General features: G+C 40.2%; 1 protein-coding gene and 1 non-coding gene across 2 annotated transcripts in view; both read right to left on the reverse strand.

Moving 5' to 3' along the window:
* The window catches only part of mfsd8l1 (major facilitator superfamily domain containing 8-like 1), a 27,876-nt gene continuing 4,165 nt past the window's right edge, over positions 1-23,711 (reverse strand). The window contains exons 2-14 of the mRNA XM_086161603.1: positions 22,795-22,902; positions 17,084-17,286; positions 15,018-15,203; positions 14,158-14,220; positions 12,806-12,925; positions 12,334-12,413; positions 11,250-11,610; positions 8,260-8,333; positions 7,937-8,150; positions 5,709-5,831; positions 1,376-1,506; positions 719-797; positions 1-567 (exon numbers count right to left, since the gene is read on the reverse strand). Of these exons, the coding sequence (XP_086017729.1) occupies positions 563-567; positions 719-797; positions 1,376-1,506; positions 5,709-5,831; positions 7,937-8,150; positions 8,260-8,333; positions 11,250-11,610; positions 12,334-12,413; positions 12,806-12,925; positions 14,158-14,220; positions 15,018-15,203; positions 17,084-17,159 (1,512 nt within the window). The 5' untranslated portion in view covers positions 17,160-17,286; positions 22,795-22,902 and the 3' untranslated portion in view covers positions 1-562. The remainder of the gene's footprint in view (positions 568-718; positions 798-1,375; positions 1,507-5,708; positions 5,832-7,936; positions 8,151-8,259; positions 8,334-11,249; positions 11,611-12,333; positions 12,414-12,805; positions 12,926-14,157; positions 14,221-15,017; positions 15,204-17,083; positions 17,287-22,794; positions 22,903-23,711) is intronic.
* On the reverse strand, positions 20,930-21,001 carry trnae-cuc (transfer RNA glutamic acid (anticodon CUC)). Its single transcript has one exon. It is a non-coding gene; the product is annotated as a tRNA-Glu (tRNA).

The following is a 23,711-nucleotide window of genomic DNA, read 5'->3' on the forward strand; positions in this document are numbered from 1 at the left end:
TGAGTGTTCAGGAAGTGGTTTTAATAAATACAGTGTATGTGCAATGAATCATTGAGTCCACACAGTTGCATGAAAACTTGCTTCTCCTCGAAAAATATGCTTCGGTGAACATCATCGTTGAACGGCCGAGCATTTAAATAACACACGAATGGTCGTCATCATGTTCCTCCCGCGTGCTTAAATACAGGACGTATCGATCTGTGATACAGATCTCATCGACCTAAATTACATCCGTACAAAGCAACTTAGTCTGTTTCTGATTAATTCGATTGGATTGATAGATTATACATGTATGCCAAAAAAATGAAAACAATTCGTTATCTAACACCCGGGCAAATATGGTGCAAAAAGCTCTGCATATTTCCATGGGAAATATTTATATATATACACACATATATATATATATTGAATATATTCATCAAATAATTATTTGCTTCATCTTTTTGTGCACATAAAATCCAAATTCCATACAATCCTTTTTACAGTGTGTTCTCATCTTGCACGTTGAATGGTTGCAGAAACAGAAACCGTGGAGGTTTTCCGCGTCCCATGACGTCCTAAGTCACTCTGGAAGAAAGAAGCAAAACCACATTTGAAACCACTCTTTACTTAATCTGCCTCTAACACTTTCTTGTTCGCAAGAAAAACAAAATAATAATAATGACACAATTTGCAATGTAGCACGCATGCGACAAATATTGAAATAAAAAAACATCACCTTTGAAATCACCTGGGCTCTCTACTTGGTGCTCAGTGGAAGGTTCCACTAGCCGGTTGTATGAGATGACAAACATAATCTGTATTGAATAGAATCAGATTAATATCGGGTCACACGCATGTGAATTTTTATTTGGTAGAATCTTGATCCAATAGTTCTGACAAATTCTGCCTGACAAAATTAACAAGTGAAGCAAAGTTGCGATCTGTTGTATTGTTGAGGTTTTTATAACCCGGACGGTGGATTTAAACTCATACAAATGCCATTGGATATTAGAATATGTTTTCCAAATTTGAGTAAAATTATGACTTTAAATCACAAAGAAAAAAAATTCATCTTATAGTTTTGTCAGATTAATTGCACAATCAAAATCCAAAACCACTGCATTTTTTAACATTTTTTAACATTTATATGGTGTGCTGGCAATTGCATGATCATGCATTTCCAATTTTGAATATACAACACTTTGGTTTGTTTCCATCATTGTTTTGTTCTGAACACATTATATCACATGCTTGTGAGATGGGGATCGATGAAAGGCTGCGTTTTATATTCATTCTTTTAAATATATCTTGCACCAAAGACTGTTGAACTTTACGAGAAACATTATTGGTACCAGAATTTGAAGGAAATTCAAAGTGACAGCTAAAAACTTACCATTATCAGTGCCAGCAGCACCATCATGACACCCATCATGATATACATGTTATCAGTGAGGCCACCGGCCCATAGAGGGCCCAGGATGGTGGCTAGACCTCCGACGGAGCGCCTCACTCCCTGGTTAAACCCTGGCGGGAAAATAACAAAATAAAACTAAGGTTAAAAAAAAAAAAAAAAAAAAAAACAGGAGAACCAGAAATAAATTGAATCTTTCTTTTTGCATCATTTTTTTTCCACTGTTTATACAATTTATATAATTTATACAATTATACAATTTCCTACTATTATTTATTATTGTTTTGTTTTACTTGAAACTCTGGCACAACAATTTCCTTCGGGATAAATAAAGTTGTTCTTATTCTTCTTATTATCATTATTCTTTCAAGGTGACAACAGACATTAACGGCCCCCTACGTTCCACCTTTCTTTTGCAAAGTTAAAAAAAAAAAAAAAAAAAAAATTCTGGATTATATCATGGTGACAAACATGGTCACGCCTTGCACAAATAAATCCTCACACACACACACACACACACACACACACACAAAAATCTCTCAATAGTGAGCGGGTGGGCAAGCTTCCCACTCACATTGGCTCGTGCTGCATTTCAGCCTTTACTTATAACTTCATCATTACTAAACAATTTAGTTTACATGCTTAGAAAAAGGTGGACGGCTCGATTTCTAATTCATCCGGGAGCTTCGGTCATCTGAGTAGGAGTTGTACAATATGTATTGATGTCACATTCAGAGGCTGTCGTTCCAGTATAAGTCACGTCACTCGGTATTTATCCCAAGTCCCTCCCGTTTCCAGAGGGAGAATAATCTCTGTGACAGGCCTGTCAGCTCATCTCGGTTTTCATCTTGAGGAATACATCGTCTCCGGGTATGAATTTGCGTTTCTCTCCGAACCAGTTGGGAAAGTCCAGAAGGTGTTACGATCGCTCCTCCAGGTCTTTCCTAATGAGAAAAAAAATTGGGTCTCCCGCTATGGCGCTATCGTCAAGTCCATTTCAAGCATTAAGGGTCCACTTGGTAACTCTTAATGGATCATTCCAGAACGATGCATGAAACACCTTTATCTGAGTGAAACTTTGTGCTTTTCCTTCTGTTGCCATTCAGTGAAATTGGTCATAAATCAACCAATCAGCAACTAGTGCTTTTGCTACAACTGTACTGTGTAGCCTCATTAGCACTGTGGGACATTTTTGCAGTTCCAATAACCTTTTCTAGATTCAACCCTATTTTTCTGTGCATTCGTCCAGCAGAGGACCCTCGGTTTTAAGAATCATTAAGCTCCTACTCCGAATCAGGGTCTTCTTACGGTTCCATAGGATCTATGTGACATAAATGCTTGGTGGAACTCATAAGCCACGGCTAACAGCAGATACTTCTCAGAGCACTCCTACCGGTCACTTGTCAGCTGTCTTGCAAAAAAAAAAATGGAAAGAACCAAGAAGTCCAAGCTGTTCTTGCAGCAGAACATGGGCATTTCCGCCCAAATGGCTCCGGGGTTGGCTAATGACGAGGTTTTTCAAGCGGCGAAGCAGTGCGAGGAGCAAATAAAAACACATCTGACAGTCCATTGTTATTATTCCCGACATGCAGAACATGAACACTGTGGCAACTTCACTCTCCGTTGTGTGTCGGCTTTCTCCTTTTCTTTGGTGATTTGTTGTCGAGTCACAGCGATCCCAACCGGGATCCCTTACCGCCAGTGAGACCACGCCACTAAAAGGTTCCCCGTTTTCCAGGAACTTTCCTGTCCGAAAGCGATGTGCAGTTCTTGAACGTATCCCTACTTTTTCCACTTGATTTCCACACGATACACCAAATGGCCTGGGACGATCCGTTCCCACTGGAATGAATAGCAGAGCGTCGGGCTGCACGCTACTGCAGGGAAAATACACCATCTGGCCACCTGGAAGACCTCGTATCTGTCGATACACGGCACATTTTCCCAAAGTCTTCCTTGGGACTTTGAGGATCCTTTACTTTACTGCATAGTTTTTCCATCATGCATGTTCTACCGCTTGCTTAGGATTAAATTAGATATGTAAAGATCCCAAGCCAGAATGCCTGGATGATCCGACTCTTCAAATTACAGGCTTCATGCACTGGACTAGTCAACTGAAATTAATTTTCTTTTTTTTGGAGCATGGAAACCATCTTTGACAAAGATTTGACTTATTTCCAGCGGGGCCACAATCACCACTTCCAAAGAAACTCACGCGAGAAGAGTCCTTGAGGCTTTGTAGGATTTTCCTGGAAAGTGTTGCTCTGCTTTGTGTCATCATACCTTCAGCGAGCTGGCAATACAGTGACCTCTGTCCTCTTCCTCCAGAGAATATCAAGATTTGAAATCCAACTACAGCTCCTCTCAGATATGTCCGGGATGAGGTATTATTGATCAGCTTACATTAATTTTGTCCTTTAGCACGAGCAGAAATAACCAGACGCCGGTGTCGACCTGTTTAAGCAACTGCTTCACACCATCTGGATTCTTAAGGCCAAAACTGCTATGGCCCCTTCAAATACAGTTGGCAACACATTTAGATGTGGAAGCAGGAGCTGCAGGAGAACATCTTGAGGACAAATGCTGGAACCTGCAATTTGCATTATTTTAAATATATTTCTACTCTTCAGGGGCTATAAATCCAGCAAAACACACAATACACACACGCACATATATATAGATAGATAAACATAAATACATACACCCACATATACATACATATACACACATATATGTATATAAATATATACATATACACACACATATATATAGACACATATACATACATACATACACACACACATATATATATACATGCACACACACACACACACATATAAATATACAGACATACATACATACATACATACATACATACATACATGTATAAATACACACACAAACGTATATATAAATACAAACACACACATGCATGCACGCACGCACGCACGCAGTTCAGGTTTGCAGCAAAGTAGCCCCGGAGGCCCTGCTCACAAGCAGGTGCACATAAAAACACATACATATATATATAAATATACACATATACACACACACACACACATATAAATATTTAGACACATATGCATACATACATACATACATACACACATACATGTATATATAAATACACACACACACACACATTTATATATAAATACACGCACACACGCGCTCGCACATGCAGTTCATGTTTGCAGCAAAGGAGCTCCTCCTGCTCACAAGCAGGTAGAAAGCTGTTTACAACCGCGCTTGCGAGCATCTACAAAATGGCGTCTTTGGACAAAATCCCTGGGTCTGATTTGTACAAAGTGTAAACATCAGCTGACTTTGGAGTCCTCCGGTAGTGAAAGAATGAGCCGGCAGTGGATGGGACCTTCGCAAGAAGCCATACGTTGATGTTAGAATTTAAATGCATTACATTGTACACATCGCCGCGGGCTGCCCTCTCCGTTGGGACTTCAGCCAGCATGGCATGATTCACTCTTATCTGCTTGCTCGACTGGAACGGCGCCCCTTGTGCAAGAAATGACTAAAAGACCAATATGGAGGGCTACCGCTGGAGATTCGGTGGCCTCAGAAACTAAACAGATATTCCAAAGAAACAGTCCTCACTAGGCAACAATAGAAGCCTCGACAGGTTTGAGCGATTGCCTGGCGCAAGCATCCAGTTACCCTAATGACTGAAATGATGTCGGTGTCCTTGTAGGCGTTGTCTATATCGAGGTGTGCTTTGTGTGGGGCAGCCTGATCAAAAACAAGCATGACATAATTTTTAAATCTGATGAAAAACAGAATATCCCTGGAACCTCCCTTTTTTTAAACTCTAGCAGTATCACTGTTGCAATAATAGTATTACATTGCCTTGGATGAAAAATGTATATTTTAGGTTATTTTTGTAATACACACCACATTTTTCTTCCTTAATTCAACGGAAAATGACCATCTAATTCCATAACTTTTAGGTGTAATTATAATGATAATAATTATCACCATCATTTATCCTTTAATTTCCCCACGGGGAATAATCTCTCAGGGAAATTTGTTCCCTGCAGTTAACCATCATGGATGAACCATGAACAGTAGGCTGCCGTCGACCAGAGCCAGGTTAAAAATTATTATAATAATTATTGTAAAATAAATAATAACAATTATAATAATTGTTATTATATATAAGAAAAATAATACAAATGAATACGTATGATGTCAAATTGGGCTCAATAGTCTGTTTTATAGATTTGAAAAAAGAAAAAAAATAATTAATCCGACACGCCACGCTATCAAGGTCTTGGCGCCACAAGATGTAGCTGTTTCTCACCTTGTGTTCGTTCCGCAGTTATTTTGGAGAAGAGGGACACCTGGGCCACCGTTACAAACGGCAATCCCAGAACCTGTAGAAAGACCCCGATGATGAACTCAGTCAGCTGCCAGGGGAAATCACCTATAGAAACCCAAGGAGAGCAGAAGGAGTCGGATGATTAGCGGAGTGAAAAAGTGCATGAGTAAGTATTCTATAAATTACAATGGCATGTTTCCATTTCCAGAACTTCATGAGATGATAATCCATGTGTTGGACGGAGCATGCAAATCCCTCCAATTAAAATGCGCTGCCACTTTAAACTTCTACATTCATTCATTCGTTATCAATGCCGCTTATCCAGAGGACAAGGTTGCAGTGGGTGGGAGTTCCCCAGCTCATTTGGAGGTCAGTCGATGCCAGGAACAGTCTAGCTGCATGTCAATGCAACCACTGCAGTACCATATAAAAAATTAACTTGGACTCTGACTGCTGCTATTTGTTTACCCTTGCAGTCATTTCCCATATTACTCTGTGCTTCACGGTGCCTCTGGTCCACGAACATATACACGGTCACCATGTATTTGGTGCAGTCGCCACTCACTCAACATTCAAAAATGGAAGTGAAAGTGAAAAACAAACCAGACCTTTTATTTACATTTTGACACACATGTCAGCAACATATGGAGAAAATTCTCCAAAAGATGGAAATGATGAAATCACCTAGAACTGACCATTTGCAGCTGATAATCTCTTTTTTTTTTCTTTCTCCAGATATTTAATGTCGGTGGAGGTTCTAAGTCATCCAGGTCGTGATGAATTCTTGTCAAAATTTTCTTATCATGACAACTGGACTTGAATTTCTTTACTTGAAGACGATTTACCCCTCTTCCAAGAGGCTTCTTCAGTTCTAATGGCCTGTGGGGAGTTTACGAATATATCTGCAAGGGTTGTGAGCTGGGTCTAGGTTTTGATGGATCGTTGGAGGGGTTGATTGGCAAAAACTAGGTCGAAGGGGTTGTTATGCTCATGAGGGTGTTGTTAGGTGGACACAAAGGCACAACTTTTGGGCATTTATCTGGATTAGACTCTGAAAAGGCGAAGCCAAACTTCTCTGATTGTGAAACAAAGAAGTGAAACCTGTTGGATCACATGGACTGAGACTGGTGTGGAAGTGACCAGGGACTGGTTCTCCACAGATAAACAACCTCTACATCAACAGATGGCCCACCACAGAAGAGCCACCGCTTGAGGACAGGACTCCATGATCCACCTACATCTGAAGGATATGGGCCATTCCTTTGAAAACAGCAATGTCCGCATTCAGGCCAGAGAAGACAGATGGTTCAAAGGAGGCATCAAAGAGGCCAACTTTGTCAAAACAGAAGAAACATCTCTGAACAGAGGAGGGGGGCCTCAGGTTCAACCTTAAACGAACATACAACACCGTACTGGGATCATACCAAGACAGATAAGCGCACACGAACCAATCTGCACCCTCCAACAACCCAGAAAGATCAACCAATAGAACCAGCCTCCAGTAACTTCCACATGAACCTACGTCCATGTGATCCAACAGGTTTCACTCCTTTATTTCACATTCAGAGAAGTTTGGCTTCACCTTTTCAGAGTCTAATCCAGGTAAATTCACAAAAGTTGTACCTCTGTCCCCACCAAATGACACCACCATTAGCATAACAACCCTCTTTGACCTGGTTTCTGCAGATCTACCCCTCCAACAATCCATCAAAACCTAGACCCGCCCAAAACCCTAGCAGTTAAACTTGGAAACACTCCATAGGCCATTAGAACTGAAGAAGCCTCTCGGATAAGGGTGGGAAACATCTGCGAGTGAAGAAATCAACTCCAGATAATGTACAGGGGAACGTGCTTTAAATGCCATGGATCGAGCATCTCTGCAATCCAAATCTACTTCAGGGTCCATCTTGAGAAAATCAGTATGACAGGTTTCTGTCTACTGTACCACTTAACACAGGAAATCAAATAGCATCATGTAGCGAGTGTACAAAAACAAATAAAACATGTAAATTATACACCCTTGATGGGGGATCCGGCTACGGGCTAGTTATTTTGATAGGGCCACAAATAAGGAAAAAATACCTATATCAGACAAGATGTGCTAAAAGTATGTTTAAGTCGGTATAAGTAATTCAAAATACATGATAAATATGATAAAAATGCATTTTGGGACGCTGTTTCTGCATTGTAATATCACACTGCACACTGACCTAGTGGGTTAGCCAGGAAGATGAGACACCAAACTCCAGAGATGTTACAGATGGCGAGACCTATGGCGAGAACCACTCGCTCGACAAAATGGCGACACAGCCAACGCACAAATAGGAAGCCGGCGATCACTTCCACGCTGCAGAGACAGTACATGATGCTGTTCTCTAGCTCCCCATAGCCAAAGTACTTCTGGGTCATCGGGGTCACCATGGTCTGAAATGACAACAACATTTTCGTCAGCGTTCGCGTTTTAACTTCCGAAACCGAACTCTGATGATAATAAATCACATCTCTGTTCCTGGCTTTGCGCTTTTTACTGCACCTCTAATGCTGTCTGATTGAAGAGGGTGATAAAGTGAGCAGCCAGTAGCACGAGCACTTCTTCTCGCAGGAACTCTGAAAACACAAAAAGTCAACCACTTATGAGATTTGCTTTTCTAAGATTGCTACAATAGCACCTGCATGCCAAATAACAAAACAAAAACAAAGCAAAACATTCTGTGAATGAAAGCTGTTAAAGCAGTAGATTCATTCAGAGGAAGACAAAAAAATCCTACTATTACTTCTTCAACTTCTTTTCCCTTCAGGGGTCGCAACAGTGAATCCCTCCTTTCCAACTAACCCTATTTTCTGTATGCTCCTCTCTCACACCAACTAACTTCATATCCTCTTTCACTACGTCCATAAATGTGCTCTTTAGCCTTCATCTAGACCTCCTGCCTGACAGCTCCAATCCCAGCATCCTTCTACCAGTTTATTCACCAATATATATGTACATGACACAGATTGAGAATCTGCCTTCTTCAACCTTCTCTCCGGAATATCTGACATGTGCTGTTCCTCTGATGGACTCATTCCTAATCCTATCATCTTTGTCCCTCCCAAAAATAACGTCAACAGTTTCATCTCTGCTACCTCCAGCTCAGTTTCCTGTCTTTTCTTCAATGCCACTGTCTCCAAACCATACAGCACACTAATTTCTTCAACTCTTTTCTACACTCTCCATTGCTCTGGACTGTTGATGCTAAATACTTAAAATCCTCCACCTTCTTTTATCTCCACTCCCTGTAGCCTCACTTGGGTTCCACTTATTCACACACATATATTCTGTCTTGCTGCAACTGAGCTTCATGTCTCTTCTTTCCAGCGCATACCTGAATCTGTCTAGATTTTCCTCGACCTGTTCTCTGCTGTCACTACAGATTACAACGTCATCTGCAAACATCATGGTCCGTGGAGATTCCTGTTTAACCTCATCTGTCAGCCTGTCCATCACCACTGATAACAAGAGGGGGCTCAGAGCTGATCCCTGATGAAGTCCCACATCCACCTTAAACTTCTCTGTTACACCTACAGCACACCTCACCATTGTCTCACAGCAAGCATACATGTCCTGCACCAGTCTAACATACTTTTCGATCACACCATACTTCCTCGTACAATACAAGAGCTCCTCTCTTGGCACCCTGTCGTATATTTTCTCAAGGTTTACGAAGGCTCAATGCAGCTCCCTTTGACCCTCCCTGTATTTCTCTTCAAGCATTCTTAAAACAAATACTGCATCTGTGGTATTCTTTCAAGGCATGAAACCATACTGCTGCTCACAAATGCTGACTTCTCCTGTCAGTCTAGATTCTGTTACTCTTTCATTGTATGGCTCATCAACTTTGTCCCTCTTTAGTTCCAATTCTGCACAACTATCTTATCCCTAAAAAATAGGCACCAACACACTTCTTCTCCATTCCCCGGGCATCTATTCACTGTCAAAGATACTGATGAACTGTCGAACTGGAAACTACTGCTGCTTCCCCTAGACCAGGGGTCGTCAACCTTTACTATTCAAAGAGCCATTTGGACCCGTTTCTCCACAGTAAAGAAGACACCGGGAGGCACACAACTCTTTTGAAATTTAAAATGAATTAACACGGCATATAGCATTTTTTTTTGCCTTTATGCTATGTATAAAAATGCATTGCGTACAGCAAAGAAGGAATTTCAATGTATGGGGGAAACATGTTATTTCACTACTCATGTGATAATTAAACTCTTTGAATGTATAAACAAAATGTGGTGCAATGAACAACTGCACAGAAAATAAAATTTCTGCATGCAACTCAGAAAAAGACATTCGATTAAAAGGTTACTTTTCAGAAAAATACTCAATGTCTATTTGAGTCCTTGATAAAAAAAAAAAAAGCCAAAATTAAATTATCTACCAGCAGCAAACCAAATGATGCCGTCCTCTCTCTGTGCTATCATCCTTTTACTGACGCATGCAGTCGTTTAAGGGCAAAAATAAGAATATAACACGTTTTATTTAAATGTTAGAAGATCACCATAATCTTTCAAATTTAAAATTGCACTTAAAAAAATGAACAAAGTTAAATAAAAATATATTTTAATGAAATACTCAATTATTTTCAGGCGACCCCTGTCCTAGACATTTCCATACCTCCACAAGTGTATCATCAGGACCAACTGCCTGTCCACTCTTCATCCTCTTCAGTGCTCCTCACTTAACCTTTACCAATCTTTGCTACTTTGCGTTCCACCATTAGCTTTTCAAAGAACTCTTTCCATCCTCCCATTTCCCTCTCTATCCTCGGCCTATGCTACCCCGACCTGGTGCTAAATCTCCCTGTACTCCTGTCGTTCTCAGTCCCCTCAGAGTCCCACTTCTTCCTTGTAAACCTCTTTCTCTGAATATACTCCTGCACTTCCTCATTCCACCAAGCCTCCTTATCTATCTTCCTTCCAGACGACACAGCAAGCACTATCTTTCTCTGTGATGGCATTAACTGCAGTTGTCCAGTCATCTGGAAGGTCTCCCTGACCACCCAGTCTTTCTCAACTCCTCTCTGAGAGCCATACAACACTCCTCCCTTTTAAGCTTCCTCCTCTTCATCCTCCGCTCTGCCTTTGTCCTCTTCATCGTCCTTGTCGCCGCAGTCGTCCTACAAAAAGTACTATTTTGTCTCGCTACTCTCTCACCAACAACTGGTCTACTTCAGATTACGTCATCTATCCAAGGTATAGTGTATCTGCATGCGTCTACCTCTGCTCTAATAAGTCACCCTATGTTCCTGCCTTTCCTGAGGAAAGCTATTTAAGTATTCAATAAATCCTACTATTATAATTGTGCATATTGGATCATAAACAGCCTGTAAATAATTAATGTAAATTTATTTCCTTCACATATATATATGTATTTTATTTTTTAATAAGTCAGTCCAGAGGTGCAACAATAAGTACTGATGCTGCATTTTATTTAAAGCTATTATAAACCATAAGATAAAAGGATGTTGAATTTGCCTTTGGAAATGCTGATGTTTTTAAAAGAATTAGAGGACTGTTGGAGCTCTGGCGACACAGGATGCGGGGTTACGTGATACGGCTTTCCGTCGGGAGCAGCTGAGATGCGGTTCCTCGGCGGGCTGGGGACGATCAGCGAGCCGTAAGAACCCGCCAGTTCCTGGGATTGCATTAATGGTTTTTCCTCCTCCTCGTCGTCGTCGTCATCATCATCATCCCTTTCGTCCCCTCCAACGACCCTGTTCTCATTCTCTGCACTCCTGTTCTTTTGTGCACGTGTCCCTTTCTTTGTAGGCGGAAGGTCCCAGTACATAAGAAGCACAGCCAGTTGAAGGAGAATCCACAAGGCACACATAAAGAGCTATAGGTGACAAAAAAAAAAAAGAGAATAACCATAGATGAATAAGGGCTTGCCGAATAATTAAAGTCACAAGAAATTAATCTCAAGAATCTCGAATCAATCTCCAGATTGAGTTTCGAAATAATATTAATAACAATATTCTTGTAATACATTGTCAAACTGCACAACAGTGGAGCTGAGTCCTACCATATTGGATATATTTAGAACCACTGTATTGTAAAACATGTTCCAAAATAAATATAACTTAATTTTAATTGTAATAATTTTCATAATTATAACAATTCAGGTCTAAGGAAAGAACATCAAATTCCCATGCGATTATGTTAAAAATAATTGACTGGACGCCTGCAGGGTAAATGAAACGAAAACAAGACAATAGTTTTATTCATGTTTAATCAGCCGGAGGATTTTTCTGAAGTGGCAAGTTTTTACTTCTGCCAAGCAGGATATAAGAGTTAAAAAAAGTATGAAATAAATCAAATACATTTTTTTCTGTTTGCAAATTAATGCAGAAATGAATTGGAAAATTAAGTCATGTAAGTGTTTTCAGCTAGAATAAGTAGACTAACTAGAGGAGCCAGCTTTAGCATTTTACTTTAATAATTGAATTGTCAAACAGCTGACTGGATGGTTAAGAAAACATAATACCATGCTTAGCATCTAATTCAGCTGTTTAACACTGCAGCTCCAATTCAAACATAACTGACAAATGTTATTACTTACCCCTGGTGCGGTGTATTTATTGACCACAAACGGACCCACATCGAAATCGCACAGCCTTAGGAAGATGTTAAACCCTGGACCTGCATTAAAATGCCGAGTTAAAATATGCCTTTACTGCAGCCTAAGTACAATTAGCCAGTCACTCGACTGGCTAGCCCAACTAAACAGCGAATAAAAATATATAAATCTGTTTTATTATCATTTGCATGTGTAACTACCCACGTTTATATTGAACAATTTTGCAAATATCAAGAACTTATCACGTGAAGCGCATGAGAAGGTAAAACGGCAAGATATTTGGTGATTATTTTCTACCGTTTGTTGATATAAAGGTTTATGTATGGGAATGGGAATCCAGATAAATTTCAGAATAGAGTCTGATCCTCGCTTACTCCATTATGAAATAGCTAAAATAATTGAACCATCCTGTGAAAGGTGTGGGGGTACAATGAGACAACAAGGGAGCACTGACCGATGAGAAGGCCTGCTTGTCGACACGACATGACAGCTGCAAAGACGGTGGCGCGATCCTCCGGCGCTGTGCTTCTGGTCAAGAAGCCAAAGATAGATGAGCCAGCACCTGTGCCAATGCCTGAGGAAGAAATCACTTATGAATATGTTTAACATTTATGGTGGAACACACCGTTCTGGCTATGACAGTGAAGAACTCTGGTTTGGGTGTCTGGGTGAGACTCCGGAGTCTAAAAGCCTTCACTCTTCTCAAAAACCGACAGTGCGCCTTATAACCCAGTGCGCCTTATATATTGATCAATATCGAGCCACAAGAGGTCTCGCAACTACGGGAAGCAGCAGTCGCCATAGCATGAGGTGCATGCTTGGATATATGACTGCGCGAAGCACGCATTTTCGTTTCCATTTGTGTGTGTGTGTGTGTGTGTGTGTGTGTGTGTGTGTGTGCGTCGCCAAAGTAGCAGCGGTAAAAACGGTAAAGGGGAATTCCAGTCCTGCACCACTTGTGTATGTATAAAGACCCCAAAATGGTACCTTTCGAGAGACATGCTTACAACGCAGAGTTCGAACTCAAGGTTCTCAGTAACGCAGTAGAACACAAGAATTAGAGCAGCAGCGAGAGAATTAAAATTAATGAATCAATGGTACAATCAATGGAGTGGGAGGAAGCAACAAAAATGACCTGCGCCAAGTAAAGAGGACAGAACAGAGTTTCAAAGGGAACAAAGCGAGATGGCTAAAGTTAGAGGACAAACTCGAACAGTGGGTTGTTGGACAGAGAGCAGCAAATAGAAGCGTCTCTACAATCACTGTTCGAATAAAAGCAACAGCGCTAGCTAGCGACATGAACATCGATGGATTTAGAGGCGGTCCTTCTTGGTGCTTTCGTTTTATGATACGCTTTGAACTGTGACAAATGGAGCTGGAAATACATTGTTTTCAACGAAGGCAGCGCAAATACCGGTAAGAGCTACGGGTACGTACGGTACTGTATTGTGAATGGACTAACTTGTTTTGGGAGTGAACGAAGTTGTCAGAATGTTGGTATTTATTCTATCAATAAAGTTTGACTGACTTATCTGACTGTTTTGTTGACATTCCCTTTAGCGCAGCTCCATTTAGTGGATGCATAACACAACCCCAGCCACTACTGTAGCTTCTATTATATGCGTCTTATAATGCGGTGCGCCTTATATATGATTTTTTTTTAAAAATAGGCCATTCATTAAAGGGGCGCCTTACAATACGATACGCCTTATGGTGCTGAAAATACGGTATATAATTCCAGGAGAGGATGCAAGTGGGACAGCTGAATTAGGTAAGCAACAATTCACTGAATAAATGAAGTCTCACCTGCAACCAGCCTGCTTGACAGTAACAGCCACTTGGAGTAGCCCATGAAGTACATAAAATTACCTGCAGTTAAAAAAAAAAAAAAAAAAAAGAGGATTAATAAAGTATTGGTTCCGCAGTGGGGCAATTGCAGCTTAAATCTGTTTGTTCACCAAGGCCCTTTGTTATGACCTTGCCCGTTTATCTCCCCGTAAGCACGGGTTATTGCCAGGCTTCCTGACATCCTCGAACAGACCAGAAAAATTCAGTCGGTTTATTGAGGACTATAAATCGCCAGCAGAGGCAAGTATGAAAGTAAATGATTAAATTTCTCTATTTGTAGCCCTGTCATCAACTGGCAAGCGGTCAACAATGTTTGCCCTTCCTCTCCGTCCAGTAGGCGATGCACTAATGTGAATTAAAATTGAGGCGTTTGGTTTAGTGGTGTCAGGTTGGTTGTAACCTGTGATCCGTTTGCTTTTTGGCACATGAATGTTAAATGTTTGATGTTAATCTCGTCAATTCCCCACCGCATATTCAGTAGTGCATAGCAAGTATACTTATATGACGCTGTTAAGTACAAGTACTGCTTGTCTTGTTTACAGGGTCACAAGCACCAGAGCCAACCATCATTGGATGAGTAGCGAGAGAGAAACATTTGACAGACCCTAACGATGCATGCATGCAGAACTGTTCACACCTACCAATTTTTACTCCGTCTTCGATTAAACTACCCGATTTTGATCATATGAAAGATGTATTTGGTATCCAGAGACACCAGCATTGGCTCTTGGGTGACATGCAAACTCCCGTACGGCCCTATCAGCCGAGAGGCATTTTTTTTTCGACATCACACTTTTGAGAAGACAATGGTTACTCACCCACAATCTCGAAAAGGTTGGTAAACAAGATGATCTTTTTAGTGGTTCGCGTCCTGTCTGACCAGTAACCAAAGAGCGGCGCCGTCAAGAGGCCGCTCAAGCTGAATGCTGATAAGGCCAAACCGAGAAAGTAAGGGGGTGCATCCAATGTTTGCAAGTATTTCCATATCGTGGGCAAAATCACCGCTGCGGGAAAGAGACAAAGACTGCTGATAATAGCATCTCATTAACAAAATAAAAATAAAAGACAATACGAGATATCTGTATAATAATAAATCAAAACAACGTTGATGCCCAGCTGGACACGGGTTGAGAAGATGATCATAAAAAAATTGTTATAATATTCTGAGACCCAAACAGTTCACTGCCTTGTGTTCTAGTCCCAGAAAACAATTCTTTTGTTATCCATCAGGCCTTGGGAACACTCTTAGGTTTGTCTTTGTCTCGGTTTTTGCAGTATTTGAAATTTTTTCGTGATGAAATACCCACATTCTAGCCTAAGAAGAAAATAACAGTAAAAAAATATAGTAAAATTAAACTAAAATTAATTTTATGAAATTAATAAAATGAGAGATCTCCTTTTTTCTTGGGGGAGATGGCTTCTCCGACATGACTCATCAATGGCTTAATAGACTGCCATTCAGACTCGTTGACAGAGGAGGATCTCACCGAGATGATGACGTCTACCAGCGAGGAAGAAGAAGATATTGTATCCAATTTAGAAATTTGGGAATATCAATATCAAAACAACATTGGTTTCCAGCTGGATGCCTGGTGAAAATATAATCATAAAATTGTTCTAATGTTCTAACATCCAAAAAGTTTTGCTGCCTTGTGTTGTAGTCCCAGAAAAAAAAAATGTACACCCTTAAGTTTGTCTTTGGCTCCTTTTAAGGATACACAACGTGGCACACTCTCGGATTATTTCAGCCGAGCAGAATTTCCTCTAACTTTCTTTTCCACAGGTCAATGCTACCAATTCATCGCCTGGACAAAGACCTTTGTATGAAGAGGTACAAAAAAAAATTGACTACCATATAGAATCTTGCCTCTCTGACAGTTTTCCCAACATCACGTCCCAGACACGAGGGGGAGGAGGGGGGCTGGTGGCCTTTTTCCAACACTAATGCAATTTAAGTCAACAGTCCTGAAATGAGTAGCACAGCGCTGGGTCTTTCCAACAGCATTATCAAGACGATGATGTACTCAAGGGTTCAAATTTGCATTTTATCTATAGATTGAATTTACCGCATCATAGTGGTGTGGATGATGAACTGAGTCAACTGATGTTTCGGCTTAGGTGATGATAAAAGGCCTTTTGTTGACTACACATTTAATAGTTATCCTTGCCTTTGTATCGGAACACGGTGATCCTCGGGGACAAGAGCAGCCGTTGCTGTTTTTACTGCGATAATACAGTTTTCCGTGCTACTTATGATACATCATGCAGCCCCTTTATGTACAAGCCCACTCTCTGTAGTAAAACTACGGATTGCATTTCTGTATTGGCTAATGACTATAACTGAAGTCATCACTCTGACCTGAGGCCAAAAGCAGCTTTATCGTCATATTTTAACAATGCAGAACGACATTTACCTGACAACTTTAAAAATAAATCATGGTTCACATGCATTACCGACATTTTTCAAATGAGTGTAACTGAGGTGTTTCTAAAATTCCTTATAAAAACAAAAAAAAAAAGAATCCTTTATCACGATGTCATCATCAACATTTGAGAGAGCAACATATTTTGGAAAGGTTAAAAGGCAAGATGATGTTTTATTGTTATATTCCAGATTATTCATATCTAAATAATCCTGTTTAGTCATGGCCACATCTCGTTGTCCTGCACAGACCGGTGTCCATTTAAATGCTGTGCGTAAAGTCCGAATGTTTATTAAGATAAAATAAACTTTATTGATCCCCATGGGAAAATTATTTAATTTATAATTTTTATTCTTTTATTGAAAGTGCTGGAAACAAGCAGATGTGTTCCCGAACGATTTGTGCGTCCCGATCGCATTGAAAAAAAAAAAAAAAACAAAAAAAAAAACAGTTGTTTTTACCGTATTCTACGCCGCTCAGAAAGAAAATGAGCCCGATGGTGAAAAACGTGAGCTTCTTTTTCCGTCGATTATCCATCTCGAATGGCGCTCAAGGGCTCCTGTCGTCCGTCTTCATTCTTCCAGAAAACACTCCCCGGTTCTGAACGTCCGTCCAAACGACCCTGTTGACATCATAACGGCCCCGGCAATGGCATCTCCAACAACTGAGAACCCGTTGGTTATTTGGAGAAGGTGAGAAACAAAGCAAAACAAAAACAATCAGATCCCTGACGGAAAAGACAGATTACACCAGTTTACCGCATCCTGTGCAGAAAGAACGACCACCGACGGTGAATTACGGCGTGTAACAAAAGCAGCCGAAACGACCGGAACGCCACTTCCGGTAGTGTCAACGTTCCAAAGTCCAATCCTGGACGGGCAGGATGGACGCTCACTGTGTCCATCGACGCCCATTCAACTACCCGATACTAGTGTGTTTATGTTCTGAAGCTGAAGTATATCAACATAATAATAATAATAATAATAATAATAATAAGAATAAGAATAAGAATAATAATAATAAGAATAATAATAATAATAATAATAATAATTTGTTTAACTGCATGGAGTGCTGTTGCTGCCCTCATTATTTCAATTATATAGTCAATTATATACAATTATAAGATAAGATAAGATAAGATAAGATAAGATAAGATAAGATAAGATAAGATAAGATAAGATAAGATTTAAAAAAAAAAACTGCAATATTTCATGTCACTGTGCAATATTCAGAACTGTGCAATATTTCATTTCATAACAGCTACACTACAATTTTTCCTTTTATCTTACTATTGTGCACTCTTTACCTCACTTGTTACTAAGACACTTATAGTTTTATCACTTGTTTACTAAGACACTTTATAGTTTCACTGAGACACTTTATAGTTTATAGTTTATTTTTATTTCTAATTCTGCCTTTTTCTCTTTATTATTTATTACTGTTATATTTTCTGTAACTCTGGCACAACAATTTCTTTCGGGATTAATAAAGTTGTTCTTATCTTATCTTATCTTATCTTATCTTATCTTATCTTATCTTATCTTATCTTATCTTATCTTATAAAATAAGATAAGATACACTTTATTTATTCCCATAGGGGAAATTCTTTTGTCACAGCAGTGTAACAGTTATACCGCAAGTGCTTATCTATCTATCTATCTATCTATCTATCTATCTATCTATCTATCTATCTATCTATCTATCTATCTATCTATCTATCTATCTATCTATCTATCTATCTATCTATCTATCTATCTATCTATCGTCATTTTTGGGACAACCAAAAAGCTTTTACAGACACCTTTTTTCCTCTTCCATTTGTTTTGACGTGCGTGCGTGTGTGTGTGTGTGTGTGTGTGTGTGTGTGTGTGTGTGTGTGTGTGTGTGTGTGGTGTGTGTGTGTGTGTGTGTGTGTGTGTGTGTGTGTGTGATTGAGAAGGGAATATATCTGTTTTCACGTATTCACAAAATCCTAGGAAATCATTTTGATATTGATCTATGTATCCAAAGTAAAGTAAATAAATAAACAGCAGACAAAACCAATATCCCTCCATAAGCCTTTAAGATATGAATGCCATTTTCTGATGGCTTATCAGAAAACCTCTGATATTTTTGTGAAACTTTTCCTGCAATCTTCTTCCTCCAAATCATGCCTCTAGAAAAAAAAGACTGGTATATGAGAGAACAGTTTGTGATAATACTGCTAATCCTGTGACAGCTATTACCAGTGACATCGGCAAGCCCGCATTCCACACAACAGCCGTCTCTTTCTGCTTCGCTCCTAACTCAATAGTCTCCCGAGATTCCACATTTTAGTCAGTCAAAAAAAAAAAAAGCAAGGCATGGTAAGAGGCCCAGGGGTGTTTTGCAACATTGGCTATTTGCTATGGAAACAAGGAATTCTTTAAATTGAACTGTAGTATACATACACGCTTCACCTTTAAATGTTTCAGCAGATTCTCGGATAGTGTTTCATCTGATTGTTCATGTATGACAGTTTATCAAATTAGGAACTAGCTTCTTTAATCAAATTTGATGCACTTACAATACAGTGAAGTGCTCACATTAATGATAGAATATGTTCCAAGTAGCATGTAATCACGAGCTCTTTACTTTTGATGCAGTGATGTAGAACGCTTCTCTTCAACCCCACCCCATGCTGACCATGAGACTTAATTTCAGGCTACTAAAAGGCACAAGTAGGCCCAAGTTTATCTTGATGTCTCAATCATTAGATAAGCTAAAACCTGTGAGGGAAAAAAAAGCAACTCAAAAAATGAAAAAAAAGTGCCAACCTTGCTATGAGCACTTCATTTTAATGCATGGCCTGATATGCAGTAAATCCACTTTAATAGTAACGCACATTGTGGCCAGTAAGATCAAGAACATTGAGAGGACAAAACAAGTCAAGAGTCCCTTTGTATTAACAAAAATCTTTTTTTACAGTTGGGAAGAGAAGTTTTGAAGTGGTGCAAAGTTTGGTTCACCAGTTGGTTGAAAAAAAATGCTGGAAATATAATTTCTACATCCTTACTTACGCCAGAGAGCCAAAGATCAGTTCGACTGGATAATCCTGGCGGACCTCTGGAGTCCGCCTAAAAGCCAAGGAGGCTGTTGGCATCTCCCTGCGGCCTTATCTGGAGGTCGCCTCAAGATACATAAGCAGGGATGAAAAAGTAAAACGAGCAAAGAAGAAGGTATTTAGACAGCGGGCTTAAATATTTTCAACAAGAGGAATGAAAAAAAATCTATACAAAATTGTACTGAAGGGATGTTAACTCAATCATATGATATAACAATAACAAAAATATCACAACCTCAATTTTATTTGAAAACTGTGTTTATTCCTGGTCAAATGCTGTATTTGCCATAATTAATAATACAAGTGAGAAAAATTGACTGTTAGAATAAGCAGCTCCACTAAAAAAATACAATACACATACACACATCCCCTGTATATACATATACACGTGTAGAAAAACAGATAGATAGAGTATGTTGAATGAATTACTAATTTCAGAGGTGCCTATGAGAGAGCCATGACTTAGAGTGGAAACTATTAATTCAAATATAAATTTGCAATAAAAGAAAAATCATTTATACTTTATAAATCCCTTGTGGGAAATTCCTTCTCTGTATTTGAGCCATCATGGACGAACCATGAGCAGTTGGCTGCCATCTAGCGGCCCCAGGGGAACAATTAGAAGTTCAGGGTCCTGCTCAACAACAATTTGACACTCTAGGACAGGGGTGGGCAAACTACGGCCCGCGGGCCACATCCGGCCCATTGGTCTTTTTAATCTGGCCCGCTAAAGATTGGTACAGAAGTCATTCTTGATGAGAATGATTGAATCAATGGATGTGGGAGCTCAAACAGGAGAATATTTCATTTTTGAAGCTACTGGAGAACACTTGAGAATTTTCCTGAGCTGTATGACACAGGTTGGCTTTGTGATTTAGCATTTACTGTGGACATACTGACACATATGTATGAGCTGGATGTGAAGCTACAAGGGAAAAAACGGTTTGTGCATGAAATGCAAGCAAACGTCAGAGCCTTCAAAACCGAGCTGGTTTTATTTTCAAAGCAAATGTCAGATGAGCCTGATGTATACTGTTAACAAATGCGTTTTTTTAATGTATCGTATCGTGTGTTGGCCCGTTTATCAAATTTTAAAAGTCAATGCGGCCCCTGACCCAAAAAGTTTGCCCACTTGCACTAAGAGGAACTGGAAACTGAACCATGTTCGTTCAGTTCCAAGGATAACCGCCCTACACCCTGTGCCATGCCACCGCTTAAAAGTTAGTTCCCTGACCGGGAATCGAACCCGGGCCGCGGCGGTGAGAGCGCCGAATCCTAACCACTAGACCACCAGGGACCTCGACAGTGTGGTATTCTCTGATGGTATGCTCAGACAGCTGCTTCCCTTCTGTGACAGAGGAGAGGATCACTGGAGTGCATGCTAAGATTTTGCCCTGAAGCCCTTGGTGAGGGCTGCTGTCAGCTGTGCCGGGACCAGATGCTAAAAGTGATAGCAGATAAGGGATCTTCTTTACAATACTAGATTGCTGCATAATAACATACAAGTACCCCACAAAGCCCATCTCTCACCCGACGCTAAACTTTCCAGCTCCGCCGCGATCCTGAGTGCAGGAAATTAAATCAGTCAAACCACAGGCAGAAAAACAAAAACGGTTTTGTATTTCAGGTGTTGCATGTAGGGTTGACCAGGATGGCGGTCAGGGCGATGAGATAGCAGGAAGAGGGAATACAATCACATCAAGCCCAAAAGTACAGAGGGTAAAAGTACAACTCTCGATCAACAACATGCTGTGGGAACGGCCCAATCACGTTGGACTACAATTGTTCGAAGTTCATTTGCACACCTTCAAAATTCTTTTCATTTTCGCTAATGAAAAGGATATAAATGGTCCTAAGAATTTTGAAAATCAGCAGCGCCAACAGCTGTGCCCCTTTCTGTTTTCATGACCTTGTCGTGTCTCACCCGGGTCAGTTGCCTAGCAGCCAGAATCTTTACCACAAGACCACGGGGTGGACTCAGATTCAACTCAGTGTCTTTTACTGACTCAAAAGAAGAGCTTTCACAGAGCTTGGCAACATTGTTCCAAAATTCCCGAGACAGAGTGCAAAACACTAATGTCCAAAAGCACAGAGGGTCCAAAGGTAAACAGTCCAAGCAATGCCAAGACCTGCAGCGGCACAGGCAGAAACCCCAGTGGAACTTACAGTCATCCAAACTCTTGGTAGAACCCAGGCTTATAAAGGGAACCAAACAAGTCAGAGATGGTAGTAATGAGTGCTTAAGATCTAATCACCAGAAAACATGACTCAGGGTACGGTGACTCAGCAAAACAAAACAGATAAACTGCGGACCTCTAGTGGCAAAAGTCCATCAGAGTCTGGAAACCTCACGATGTCCCTCACTGTCCACTTTACAAGGGATTCTATCAAAAAGAATGGAAACAGATCAGTTTGGATCAATAGCCCATTTTCCATTTCACCTAACCTCCCGCATATTCTTATTGACAATTCAAGACTTATTTCTATAAAGACATTAATATCAAATCTTGCAAACGTTGCTACCTCCATGCACGTGTACGTCAAAATTGGAATATTCTCCCACAATCTTTTCACTCACTCTCTCATTCACAATCTAATAAGTGCAAGCCCTCATAAATGAAGGAAACGAGCCACGACCTGATGTATTTTAATTTGAAGAAATGTGAAAGGCCCCTTTTCAACCTGAATATCCCTGCCACGTGCACGCCATTGGTTGTTTGGCAAAGTATAAATCTAAGACAAAAACATCTGATAATAGTTTGAACACTATGAAAAATAATTATGATCAGGAATAGAGTAAAAACATACAATATGAATCGAAGTGTGAAACTCGCAGTCGACAAATTTCAGTACAGGTGGCGCTCACACGTAAGCTCGTCGTGAAAATAACCCCTGCAATAAAACAACAGGTGATGGGTGACATTTAGAGAATGATTTCAAGTAAAACACCGACATCTGCTTTTAGATTGAGATGTGACACAAGCGTTGTTCGACAGCAATCGGGGCTCAGCGCAGCCAAGCCGCCGCTCCGTGAGATTGTGACGTGCGTTTCAACGAGCAGCATCCACAGAGCCTTCTATTCAAACTGACCTCTTTTGCTCCTCCGCTCCTTGAAATCCAGAGGAACTTGATTCTTTAATCCGGCCAAGAGTTGCAAGTCCAAGGAACCTGGTCACAGTGGTCCTTCTACCCGTCCCGCTTGAATAGAAAGCACAACTGCATTAAGACATATTTGGTGAGAAAAGATTCCTGCCTGGGAAGGGCTGGGTAACCTCCCAAAAATACACCTAAAGGGAAATTCAGAGCCTCTAACCCAGGGGTGTCCAACTCAAATACACAGTGGGCCAAAATTCAAAACTGGGACAAAGTCGCGGGCCAACATTGATATTTATCAAAAAAAAATCTTCCTCCAGATGCAACAATGAACCTTTTCATTTGGAACCAAACAAGTTTTGCTTAAAAACTAAATATGGGACAAGCCCAGCTTAATAGTATACAATATATAACTTAATATTGCACACATGCAAAATCCTGTTTTCTGCCTAAGTAGCAGGGTGCCAGTATTAGCATAAGGTTGCTATGACTACTGTACGGCGTTTATGGGTCCTGTTGTGATTTTCGTGCCAAAACACCAGCAGAAAATTCTGGTATTTGTAGAATTAGCGATACATGCACTGTAGACTATACCGGCGAGCCAGCTCTAATACTCATTTGGTATGGCTTTGCGGGCCAAATATATTTACAGTGCGAGCCAAATTTGGCTCGCGGGCCAGAGTTTGACACCTATGATCTAACCAATGTAAATTTGCTCATTTATTAATCATATGCAATGTTGTGCCTCCATTTTTCTTAACTCAGAGGACCAACAGTTAGTACAGTATATCGACCTCAACCCCAGAAGGTTGCACCTTTAACTTAAAAAAAAAACAACCTTTACTGATGTTTTCAAAGCAAAAAGGACCCCAAAGTAGGAAAATTGTATTAAAAATGTGTCCAAAAATATCACT

The sequence above is a fragment of the Fistularia commersonii genome, chromosome 16, assembly GCF_037954325.1.
Source record: "Fistularia commersonii isolate RoL2024-O1a breed Wild chromosome 16, RoL_Fcom_v1.0, whole genome shotgun sequence".
Taxonomy (NCBI): domain Eukaryota; kingdom Metazoa; phylum Chordata; class Actinopteri; order Syngnathiformes; family Fistulariidae; genus Fistularia; species Fistularia commersonii.